Source organism: Lithobates pipiens, unplaced genomic scaffold (assembly GCF_037356315.1).
Source record: "Lithobates pipiens isolate NorthernLeopardFrog02 unplaced genomic scaffold, aLitPip1_a1.2 Scaffold_8, whole genome shotgun sequence".
Classification (NCBI taxonomy): domain Eukaryota; kingdom Metazoa; phylum Chordata; class Amphibia; order Anura; family Ranidae; genus Lithobates; species Lithobates pipiens.
Window position 1 is genome coordinate 308,855,194 of NW_027507903.1, and position 13,113 is coordinate 308,868,306.

Consider the following 13,113-nt stretch of genomic DNA (forward strand, 5'->3'; position numbering starts at 1 on the left):
TCTTCTATGAACCTTTGTACGGGGTATGTTCCTTCCCTCCACTTGGCTATCAGATAGCACAACAGCTCTGTGCTCTAGCTCTGCAGCGCTAGACAGAACCCCACCTCCGGCTTTCTACTGATGAGAAAAATATTTTGCGCTTTTGTATTTTTTAGAAGGCTCTACGGGAGGAAATAGCTGCAGTTAAACCTTAACTTATGTAGAAGGATTGGTTTCATCTCTATCACCTGAGGCCAGTCACTTCAGTGGCTATATGTAGGGGTTTACAACCACTTTACATTTGACGCATATAGCACCATGTGTGGATTTAAAAACTGGTGCACCGATCTGGTTTAATCCCCTCCAATGTGAGGGCAGGGTCTTGAGTCGAGGCTGCAGCACTGCTTTTCTAAGAAACAAATGCATGAAAACTATAACCAATAAAGCACTATTGGCTGCTAAAAATTTAACATTTAAAAGCTACTGATCCTGGGCTCAACTCCAAGGCAGCTCCTATGATATATGCCCACACAAACCCCAACACAGTTAGAGATGAACTGAACTGTAGCAGCTATGCCCAAAAATTGCAGGCAGAGGGCAAATAACTAGTCAGCAGTATTGGCTGTGGTCTCTCTGCAGCTGATCTTTCCCCATTACTGGCTAACCATGCCTTGTTCTGTACTGTGTCTGAATCACTTACTAATGTTAGAGCCTCTAGCAAGACTAACAGGGAGCAGCAAAGCACTGACGCTAGAAGTCAGAAAGCAGTTATAAATCTCACATATGATATGCAGCTATAAGGCTGTAGACACAGGAGAGCCTAGGTACCCTGTATACCACAAAGTGCACAGCTATACTTCAGGGGAAACCTCAGACAAAAGGGTAAATTTTTCAGGTTACTACATAGATACAATTAGCATTTCAAAACCTTCCCTATTACATAGCAAATATTTTCTGAGTAGAGCTGCACTTTACAGTGGAAGAAAATCCAAACTGTTTTTAAAATGCTCCCTCTGCCCTCCTACCCATCCTGCCTAACGTGTATTAAAAAAAAAAAAAGTCTGCAAGACATCACATCACCCAGAGGCTCCCATAGCACAGCAACACTCCCTCCTCTCCTGCAGCAACCAGTCACCAACTCAGGGAAGCTAGAGCTGACAGTTCACATGTCCAGACTAAAAACAGACAAATACGCATTTTTATACAGGTTAGAAAGGATAGGTAGAGGGAAAGGGGACATTAATAGTCAGGCTTTTCTTTCACTTTAAGATTGTACAACTGTGGTAGAACAACTCCCAATGAAAAAAGTTGTACCATTCAGCAGAAAAAATGTATAATTTGTTTGACCAAAGTATAGACAAAAAATGTGCACCTTAAAGCTACATCTCCAGAAGACAAACATTTGGACACTGCTTTGTCTTTTATATTTTATGATTTAGACGAGTACTTTCCAACCTTAACCACTTCAGATCCGCGCTATTGCCAAATGACGGCATTAGCGCGGACCTACATTTTCAGGACTACGTCTATTGACGTCGTCCTGGTTACGAGCGGCCTGCGCGCCCCCTGAGGGGCGCGCGCGGCGCGCTCTGTGATCGCCGAGTCCGTGAGACTCGCCTGATCACCGATCCGTGTAAGGGGTCGATCCCGACCCCTTATCACGTGATCAGCTGTCAGCCAATGACAGCTGATCATGTGATAGAACGGAGCCGGTAATCGGCTATTATTCCTCCTCGCGCTGACAGCGCGAGGAGAGAAAAAAAAAGCCGATCACCGGCGGCCGTGATCGGGACATCAGTCCCGATCACGGCCATCAATACATGTGCCCACCTGCCACCTGCCTGTGCCCACCTGCCTCCCGCAGTGCCATCCTGAAGTAAAATAAAAGAAAAAGTAAGTGCCCCCCGTCAGTGCCCCCTGTCAGTGCCCCCTGTCAGTGCCCATAGTGCCCACAGTGCCACCCACAGTGCCACCCACAGTGCCACCCACAGTGCCACCCACAGTGCCACCCACAGTGCCACCCACAGTGCCACCCACAGTGCCACCCACAGTGCCACCCACAGTGCCACCCACAGTGCCACCCACAGTGCCACCCAATCTGCCTCAAAGGTGCTGCACCCCAGTGCCGCCCATCAGTGCCCAGCAGTGCCGCCCATCAGTGCCCAGCAGTGCCGCCCATCAGTGCCCAGCAGTGCCACCTATCAGAGCCACCTATCAGTGCCACCTATCAGTGCCCATCAGTCCCATCTATCTGTGGTACCTATCAGTGCCCATCCGTGCCACCCATCCGTGCCACTTATCCGTGCCACCCATCCGTGCCATCTTATCTGTGCCCATCTTTGCCCATCAGTGCCGCCTTATCTGTGCCTATTAGTGCCGCCTTAACTATGCCTATCAGTGCCCACCAGTGCAGCCCATCAGTGCCCACCAGTGCAGCCCATCAGTGCCCACCAATGCAGCCCATCAGTGCCCACCAATGCAGCCCATCAGTGCCCACCAATGCAGCCCATCAGTGCCCACCAATGCAGCCTATCAGTGCCGCCTAATCAGCGCACTTCAATGAAGGAGAAAAATGACCCGTTTGCAAAATTTTATAACAAACTATTAAAACATGATTTTTTTTTTTTTTTTTTTGCATCTTTTTTTGTTTGTTTAGCAAAAAATAAAACTCCGAGCTGTAACTAAATACCACCAAAAGAAAGCTCTATTTGTGGGAAAAAAATGATAAAAATTTCATTTGGGTACAGTGTTGTATGCCCGCGCAATTGTCACTCAAAGTGCATCAGCGCTGAAAGCTGAAAATTGGTCTGGGACTGAGGGGGGTTTAAGTGCCCAGTAAGCAAGTGGTTAAACAGGGATGTTACAATTCTAAGGGAAGGGGTAGCCAGTTTTGCCAAATTAAGTATGTCCGTGGTCACTACCACTTCTATTTGAAACCAGCCCCAATTATTTCTGGCCACGTTTTTGGAAAGCAACCATTTTACACCATATTCTAACACTATCTACCATGCCATTTCTAAATCCAGTCCTTAACACCCAATGACCATTTCATATACTGTAGATAACCGTAGATAGTTAAATTAATTAGCAGAAGGCATTGCTTTATCTACCTGTGAGGTTACCTGCAAAATATGACATGACCTACCTTCAGCCCTTGCCAAGGAAGGCTAGTTCTGTTGAAATACATTAGTACATATCCTAGAGACTCCATATCATCACGACGACTGAAAAGGAAACACACAATAAGAAGACTTTACATTACATTTGGTACAGAGCCACCAGCCTAATAAATTGTACACTGCATCCTAATGCCATTAATCATCTGCTGTAATAAAGTTAAAGTTACCAATGGTTCAAGATGGTTTCTCAGATACACAGCACTGAAGTCAAACATGAGTAGTCCAATTAGATTCATGGTATGTCAAATGTTAGACTTCAGTTAATCAGAACTTTTGAAAACCATCACACACCGATATTGGAAAAGCATGAAAACCTCCACTTCCTGATAAGCCTTCTCCGTGAGACTTTCTGCTCTCCAAAATCCAGTACACAGCCAGGATGGACAGTGTGGCTTCAGTATATTAAAGCTGTGGTGCTAAAAGTATAGCTATAGTTCCTGGCATTAAAAAAATATTAATTACAGCAATGGCAAAATTACAAATGACTTACACTCTCTTAACATCTAACATGATTACATAAAAAAAAAAAAAAAAAAAATCTTTAGTTCTGGACAAAAACAGGTTATTTCCCATGCCAATGTAGCACTGTACAGAGTACACAGGAAAAATAATAATAGACTGAATGAAAGGGGCTCACAATTTAGTTGGGAACCTAAAAAACCAGTGCCACAAAACAATCATGTTTAAGTGCAAGTTACCCTTTATAGAAAATCTGCAAGGTGACCTTACACTGAACTTCCTGTCCCGTTGTACTGTAGTCCCATGACCCTTTGTCAAGGACCAGAATGATGCTTTACCGGTCAGGGGAATTTGAAATCCCTGTGGCTTAATCTCCATTCTTTACCTCTCGGCGAGTACATGAATCATTCTAACATCAGCATCATCACATGGACCGCGCTGAACAATCAGAATCAGTCTAGCCTGTCCTGTCAGCACTGCAAGGACAGAAGAGAAAGCCAGGACCATTTCAAATTCTCGTGAAGCGGCTTTCCAGTCCCTGACAGAGCAGGATCACAGGGCTCCAGTACAGCGGGACCGGTTTGGGGGGGGGGGGGGGTGATGGGCGCGGTACCAGCGTAAGGTCACCTTACAGATTTACTGTAAAAAGGTGAAATTACACTTTAACCACAAAAAGAAAAATTCAAAAATGTAAAAGTGATTTTTCTATCGAATTCTCGAAACACAAATTCTGGACTACTCAACTGAGATCATTACCTCTGCTCAATTCCTAAGTGGGCATTGATACTAGCGTAGCGGGCTGTGCCAGTCAAGTTTTTGTCTTCTCTGTATGGTATGTGTTGCCTTGTTCTGTTGTCTCTGTACTTTTTGGCCAAACCAAAGTCTATAAGGAATAACTTGTCAAGAAAAAATAAAAATAAAAAAATGTTAAAGCATGGATCAATGGTACAAATCAAAATCTTTGAAAATTAGAGCATGCTCTAATCACAACACAACAACTGTCCATTATATACATATATTGCCATCTGATTTTTCAAAGTCATTGGAAGGCGAGATTTAAAGCTTTACATTCAGCTGGTTAGTGACTAATATATTACATAAAATTAAAATTGAAAAGGGCAGTAATAATTAAAGCTACACTAAACACTTGGCTTATGACACTGTCACCAAAATGTATGGTCAGGCATGCAGACATGTAGGCATCACTGAAATGTCCAATATGTCCATGCATGGTACATTTTAAGTGTTAAATTTAGAAATCGCCAATCATTTACAAATACCATTTTCATTGAAACTGGCTGTCTTCGAGGAGCCAAGATAGCAGGAACTAGCACCTATTTTCCTTAATAAATATGATAGTGTTTTTAACCATGCGGCCTACTTAACTACAAAGACTAGGCAAGAATGCTCGCTTATGCATGCAAATTAAATAAATGGTAAATAAAAAGGTATACTTGAAAGAAGTTCTTCAGCTAGACAAAAGGCAGCAACTCCCTTCACAATGCCCAATGCCTCAAGTTCTTAAACTCTAGATTTGTGCCAACTTATCAGGAACATGCACAGACATGCAATGACCGAGCTTATACTGCATTCTCACCAAAGCAACATAAGGGGGGAAAAAAAATAAAAATAAAACCACACAACACAATTTTCTAATGAAAAAATAGCATCTGACCACAGATATTTCCTGAAAGCTGCCAAGGACATGAACCAACAAAAAGGATAAAACCGTGCAGCCTGGCCTTCTTCTATCCAAGGTTTAAGTGTGAGATTACCAAGGGCTGGCCTCAGTATTGAGCTACAAGCACTACTATCTTAATACATACACAGCACCACAGCAGTAGGACCTTTTAAACACCACATTATATAACCTAAAATCTTGCTCTATATTCACACACAATTCTTCATTGGTTGGATATGAAAATATGTACATCAACACATCCACTGGGTTTCAAAAGGTATAACTACACTGAATTTACATTTTGCCACTATATACACAATGTTGCAACAGCCAAACACCATGGAAAAAAATTAAAAAAAATTGGCCATAAATCAACTGTCAAAACAATGAAGGACTGTTTCCCCCCCTTCTCAATTAAAATTATTTCAATGACATAACATTCTAACTGGGTTAAGTACTAAATGTATTAACTGGCCATTGCATGTCAACTTTCAGGCTTGAAATCCACATTACAATACTTCAACACAGAATGTTCACCTAGTCCAAACTACTGAAATGATGGGCACATGAAAAACACTGCTGACAGGTGTATTTGTCTATATACACACACACAGTAAACGTTTTGCTGAGATATGCAGCTAAAACCTATTCAAATAATTAGTTGTGAATTAACACAAAAACATTCAATAAGATCACACATTACAACAAACGCAACTGTGCCAGAGAGGCTAAGATACTGGCACAAGGATCCAAAGCACATGGTGAAAAGAGGCCTAATAAGGATGTAAAACGGTTTACAGTTTCCTCATCTCAGAAGCATGCTAGTAGCACAAAAAAAGCAAAACCAATGGAAATCAAAAAGGCACGCAAACATTCAGCACTGAGTAAAGAAAAGGCCAAGAAAATTTCTTAGTAATGTTACATGTTTGCCAAGTATGTCTGAATAATGCCAACATAAGAGGTGCTTGTGCAAGGCCTAGATTGTTTGGTTAAAATAAGGAGAAGGGAAAACCAAGGATAAGAAAAGCACATGAATTTGGGGTGGAAGTTGGAATAGGAGAGAGTTTTCAGACCTGGTTTAATCCTGAGAAAGATGGGTCCTGAGAAGTACTAACAGTCATGCTTCTTTTCCTCTTCCCCACTGGAGATTCGAAACACTGAACAGACAATAGAGGGTGGCAGTGCATCAAACAGTATTGCTTACAATGCAACAATGGCCGGCGCAGACAGGCAACACCGAGGCGATAAAAAAATAAAATAAAACAGGGGAGTCAAATGCCATCCTCTTTCCACCTGGCAGCTAAGGGTCACTTAATTTTAGTTTCAAATTCAAAATGGATTTATAGTAAAATGTTAAATTTAAGAAGAGGTCATTAAAAGGTCATGACACTGTCCACTTGCTGGTTACCAAATGGAAATACCCAAATGATGATATAAGGACTAGAACACACCTACGCCTTCTATAGCAAATGAACAAAGGGCTCATCCATTATGGAAGTTAAGTAGGTGAAGATTTCTTCATTTCCCAAAATGCCCTTCCTCAATCATCCATCCAAATGATTTATTAGAAAATCTTCAGTAAGGAAGAGGTGTAAGGCATTTTGTCACCTGAAAGAGTACAGTAAGCATGCAGGGCTTTGTTGCTAGAGGAGCAGAAATTCTGATCAATATAAAGAAAAAATGTCTGATAACTGGAACAAGATTACCAGGAAGTCCTGCCAATTACATTCCCTAAAATAGTAACGTTAAAAGGCTGTTTAGTGGGAATGTAACTTGCCTTATAACCCAAATATATTACACTAAATTTATACATGAAAGTGAGAAGAAAAAAAAAAAATTGGATCCACATTTCGGTTGAGATTAAAAATTTTCAAGAACACAACAATCTGGGGTATTGGTCTTTGACGGAAAAAAAAAAAAAAAAAAAAAAAAAATGCAATAATGAGGGCTAAATGAAGGAGTGGGGAGAAAATGTCAGGGAAAGATCAGGGTAAATACAAACATTGGGTAATTAAAAAAAAATTAAATAAGACTCCACGCTGAAAGAACTTAAAGGGAAACCCGAGCTGTCAAAATATGGAGGCTGCAACTGCCGGATATCTAATGCTAGCTGCTTTGCCATCTTTGGATCCTTTATGGCAGAACTAAACCCTCCTACTCACCTATCCTGTGGGGAAGGTGCAGTCTTGGCCTCTATTTAGATCTGCAGTTGCCACAGTACTACACACGACCAGCTAGGACAGCAGCCATCTGATAATTATAACCAGAGGAATGCCTTGAATGTAGCATACACTGCTCATGCCCTAGTATGCAGACTGCAAATAAAATAAAAAAATTACTGAAGAAAACATCGGCATGTTTGCTTGAATAGGGATTTAATGATTGTTTTTGCTCATTATTAAGCTTTCTTTTGGAAATCAGTTACAGGCAGTCCCCAGGTTACAAAAACTCTGTAAGTTTGTTCTTCAGTTGAATTTGTAAGTTGGAGCAGGTACATCTCCAGCCAAAAAAAAGGTTTACATTTTTTGGATAGCATAGGGCAGGGTTAACACCCCTGTATCATTTGTTTTGCCCCTGGTTCAGAAGAGTTCACTTCAATTTCTGTCCCAATGACAACTGGATTTTGAAAATTTTGGGGTGTTGTGGAAAGGATTGGTGATAACACTTCAGCAGAGACAGCTTTTCCCCCAGAACTTACAGGAGTGAATTTCCCTTCCTAGGGGTAGATTTCCTCACTTCCTGTTGTCTCCCTCCGTTTGGAAGTGATTTTTAAGTAGGACGTTTGTAACCCAGGCACCACCTGTACATTGTTGGGTTTAGTTTTCTTCAAGTACATTGATCTGGAATGAGCACGCAGATCACAACACTAGAGTGAAGTTAGAAGAGATCTGCAAACTTCCTCCCACTCGGTGCCTTACAAAACATTAAAGCTATTTAAATAAATTTTAGCCAGTTAACTAGGATTTAACAATGAGGGGTTGGTTATAAATAGAAACCTCCATATTCTGGTACTACAGATTTCCTTTAAGCTTAGTGCCAAAGAGCAGCGTGGGTGGATCCATTTACCAGTGTATGGCTGTCCCAGAAATACAAATCCAGCACTTCAATATGCTGCCGTTGCACACTTCCAATTTTCTAAACCCTTGCATTCTTCAGAAAGGCATCTCTGGGGAGAATTTTAAAAATGGTATCTCATCGATTTAGGAAATTACCAATTTTACATTCAAGCAAGAAACAGTTCAGCAGTATCTTTCACTGGCTGAGCAGTCTAAAAATGGGACAGCCCCGGTCAAAATAGCGAACGATTGTATGTGGAGACAGATATATAGACATCTCTAGCTATATCTTAACCTGAATATTCGGTCAAACAATTGTGCAGACTTAATTACATACAGGAGGAGCCACTGTACTATGTGATCTCCCCTGCTGTTCTGTGTTCTGACAGGGTGCCATCCCTGCCAGAACACTCCGGTCAGCACACTCTGCCACTGAGAGTGCTGATCGGGAGGCTATTGGCAGAGTTTTGGCCATGCCCCTTCGGCAGAAGCCAGCCAAGTGGCCGGCTTCTGTGAGACCGACTACAGTGCACACTGGCAAATGTTGGCCAGTTTCTATTGAATGGGCGATGCTGCCTGACAGTTTAGTGTGTACTAGGCTTAAGGCCCAGTTCACATTTGTGCGATCACAGACCTCGCATTTAATTCGCACTGCTGTGCACATCAAAGTGATGTCTCTGCGATGCGAATTCAGACATACAGACCATAGGGCTGAAAACGCATCAAAACTGTGCAGTGCCCTTTTTTGGAATTGGATTGCATGGGTGTTGACACCTATGCGATCTGATTCTTTTATCATTTCATAGTTCACACTGCAATCTGGTTTGAGGGTGTCATACACTTTACACTGACACCCCTCAATGGTTCGCAGATGTCAGTGTGAATCAGTGTGCAATTCAAGTGCGATGCGGGAACCTGCACAGAAAATATCACAGGGTTTCCTGCATGGCACCAGTGTGAACGGGGACCAACTAGCTAAAATCTGACAATCAGCTTGACGTCACACACTGAGTCTTCACACAATAAAACTGTAAATATTTACTTCAATTACGTAAATACCAAAATTTTTGTTCTTTGTACACCCAATCTGTGCACATAAAATAAACATGAATTTGCATTTAAAAAGAGAAGTATGGCCAAACCTATTTTAGGCCATACTTTTAGATCACAGGAGTGCACCTACTTTTGCACTCCTCTGAAAGTGGTCGGCTGACACCACAGCTGCTTCAGGCTCTGAAAAGGATACCAACATTGGGGTCCAACCAGATGCCTTATTAGCAGCTGGCTCAGCCTTAAGGCACATTGCCGAGACCCCAATCCAGGTAACTCCACCCAGCTCTCCAGTAAGCACTGGAGGGGCAGAGCAGAAAGCAGTGATGAACAGTCTCCTCTCTGCTCAGAGCAGAGAACTTAGTGATCAGCAACCATGTGATAGTGAAGCTCTCAGGCTTAGAGCCAGCAGGGGACAGCTGCAGCATCACAACGATGCTGCAACCATAGAGGAGTTTTTGAAGGTTTGTTTTGATTCCCACACTTCTCCTTTACCATGGTTGAATAACTGAAGTGATAAGCAAATAATTTTTAACTCCTTTACCAAACAAGTTTTAGTGTCTCCCGGTTTCAATGTGCGAGAAATGAGCCCATTGACAAGGCCGTAACCATCAGTTTTTTTTGCGTGCAAGTCCAAATCCTTCAAGTAAGCCTGCACAGTTATAATTAAAGACTAAATATTCAATGAACAAAAAAGCCACTGCAGAAAAACACTTGGCTGGTTTCACAATTGCAAGTAGCTATTTGGAACAATGTTAAACCAATGTTCCAGTTTAACTGACATTGCAGACACTTTTCAAGCTTTGAAAAGAGCAGGGAAGTTGGGGGTATCTTAAGAGTACATATATAAAATAAAAAGTTGGAAAAGGCTGGGGTTTAAAAGTTTTTGTATATCACCTCCAAGATTTAAAAAATATCCACTTGGAGGTCGTAGAAGTAATGTCCTGACAGACTGCAAAAACCAAGAGCAATAGGTCTGCGTTTTGCATATTTACAAGACTAAATATGCTTGAGCATTCAGTTTTTCACTTTTCAGAAGTCCCATAGCATAGGCAATATTCAGAATACGTCTAACAAAAAAGTTTCACTGAAGCGTCCAGCCTCAGTTCTTTAAAAGCTGGAAACTCAGTGTACTCTCCAATGATCAAAACTTGTCCTGACATGCCCCGCTGCACAACCATTTCACTGAGAAGCTAAGTGTATGGCTGCTTCTCCTTCCCCAGCTCTTATGCAGCTGAGAACAGGGGGGTGACTTATAAAAAATAAAAAAGGTATTTTTTTTATATTTGTACAAAAATGTTTTGCCTTTCATTTCTATTTTAACCTGAATGGGTTGTTTTACAAGGCGATTGTTTACAATCACTTTAGGGTCTATACTTACGGGTTTAGAAAATTAGAAGTGTGTGACTTATTAAAAGTAAAAATGTGCTCCAACACATTAAAAAACTGAACTCTAGGCAAGAAAAAAAAAAAACACCTTTGCAGTGAGGGTTAACTGCTCATTTTGCCTATGGAATAATGAAGGCAGCAATAGACTTGGCTTATTCCTCATTCAGCCTGCATCAAACACTCTCCTCCAATGTCTGACAGACAATCTCGAGTTGTGAGCGAGCCTTCGGAGTCTAATACATTGGACAGGATGTCAAGAGTTGCAATTGGTTGGGCAGCAAAAGGAAAAGGCTTTTCAGGGAACCGGCCAAAAAAGGACAGACTAAAAGGCAAGTATATAACCTTATTCATAATCCCCTAGTAGAGCTGCACGATTAATAGTTAAAAATCGAGATCACTATCCCCCCCCCCCCTTGCCGATATTAAAGCATTTTCCTAATTCTTTGCAGAGTTCTCTGCTCCAGGGGACAGAAATCAAAAAAAAAAAAAAAAAAAAAAGCCAGTCTGCCAAGTTTCACAACATTCCTTAGCCACTGAGCCAGCTATAAACATTGTAGTTTTGTTTTTTAGATCAAAGGAATAAACTTTGGTCTGTAAAATGAGGGAAGTTTAACCACTTAAAGACTAAACCTTTTTCTGGCAGTTTCAAGTTAAAATCATTTTTTGCTAGAAAATTACTTAGAGCCCCAAATATTTTTTAATATACTGCATCTCACCCCCCCCCCCCCCCAAGACTCTAGAGAAAAAAAAAATGGTGCAATAATTTATGTCACAGTATTTGCACAGCGGTCAAATGCAATTTTTTTTTTTTTTTGGGCAAAAAAACTAAACAAAAACACTTTAATGAATTAAAAATGAAACATTAAAGCCCAATTTTTTTTAAAGAAAGATATGTTGTGAAAATCATGATCTTTGTTCTAAGAGGAGGGGGGGGGGTCGCAATTTTCATTTTTTCCCCAGAATCGTGCAACTCTATCCCTTAGGCAAGACGAGGAGTTAATCATGACTGCAAAAAGGTATTGGTTCCTCCCACTCCTAGATTTCAGCTTTAACATTACAAACTATGTGCAGACCACAAAAGCCGTCAGCAGGTACCTTTCAATCATCCTTCTGCTCTTCCATTAGACAAACAATTTTGTAAGAGTTGCAATTTGCATATATATATGCCCTGGCAGGACAAAAATCTATCCTGGTGATAGGTCGATAAGACCCCAGGTATTACATGCTAGAATGGGCAAAGGCCTAAGCCGGCAATAGACTGTTCAACACGGATCGGCAGAGCTTCGAACATGTATGGGCAACCAGTCTGTCAGATTTCTCAAGCAATCATTTCCAGAGACTACATAATCCGTGTGTTCTCCTGGCCAGGATGGTTCCCCCAGCCAGGAGAACACAATAGCTCAATGGGAGGGATTTCTAAACCAACACTTACTGTGTTCATTGGGGAATCAAGCGTTTTGTTTTCCTGCAGCCCACAGTTGCAGGAAAGAAAATTCGCACCATCTATGGCCGGCTTTATTCTTCACAACCCAGAAGTGGAGAAATTTAAGCACTGGGAGCACAAGCAGGATCAAAGTCAACTGCCGACAACCTATGCGGTCAGCGGTTAGATAGTTCTATTAGAGGTGTGCACAGGTGTTTTTTTTAAAATGACAGAAGACACCATTTGATCAAGAATAGTCAAAGGGAAAGGGAAAAAATACCATTTCACATATTGTATCAGAATTAAAAAAGGACAACCATCATAAAAATAACCACCACCATTAGACAAAAACTTAAAAAAATCTGCCCTTTTACCAAGCTTTCATATTTGGCAGTTACATCAACTGCTTTGGATAGAGATATCAATTTTAATAATATATATATATATATATATATATATATATATATATATATATATTTTTTTTTTTCATTCAAAAAGGGTTTGGATCAGAAAATGTAAGTGGAGCGCTCCTATGCAGTAACCCCAGAGTAAACCCTTGTACATAAGTGGACAATCTCAAACAAAATACCTACTAGAATATATTATACGCTAGTCCAAGGACATGTGCATTATTAAAATAACTATACCTTTTTAAAATTCCCCCACACCCCTGAATGCTACCTACCTGGACACTTTACTCTTAAACCCAGTGATCTTCACCGTGTTGTCCTGCCTGGTACCACAAGCCATTCCAGCAAAAGTTTCCCCAGGGTGTTTCAAAGTGCATGCATGCTGCAGCCCTGTCAGTTTCGATGGGAAAGCTGTATTCATGATGGCCTTCTGGGGTCCAGCAAAGTACAGCTAACCCTTAGGAAGTAATGGGGCTATGGGCTGTAT

General features: G+C 41.2%; 1 protein-coding gene across 4 annotated transcripts in view; it reads right to left on the reverse strand.

Moving 5' to 3' along the window:
* The window catches only part of CSNK1A1 (casein kinase 1 alpha 1), a 56,568-nt gene that overhangs the window by 10,646 nt on the left and 32,809 nt on the right, over positions 1–13,113 (reverse strand). For 3 of the 4 annotated variants that reach the window (XM_077472716.1, XM_077472714.1, XM_077472715.1), the window contains exons 5-7: positions 6,372–6,455; positions 4,374–4,513; positions 3,125–3,203 (exon numbers count right to left, since the gene is read on the reverse strand). In XM_077472716.1, coding sequence (XP_077328842.1) covers positions 3,125–3,203; positions 4,374–4,513; positions 6,372–6,455 — 303 coding nt within the window. The remainder of the gene's footprint in view (positions 1–3,124; positions 3,204–4,373; positions 4,514–6,371; positions 6,456–13,113) is intronic. The other variant, XM_077472717.1, reaches the window with a different exon arrangement.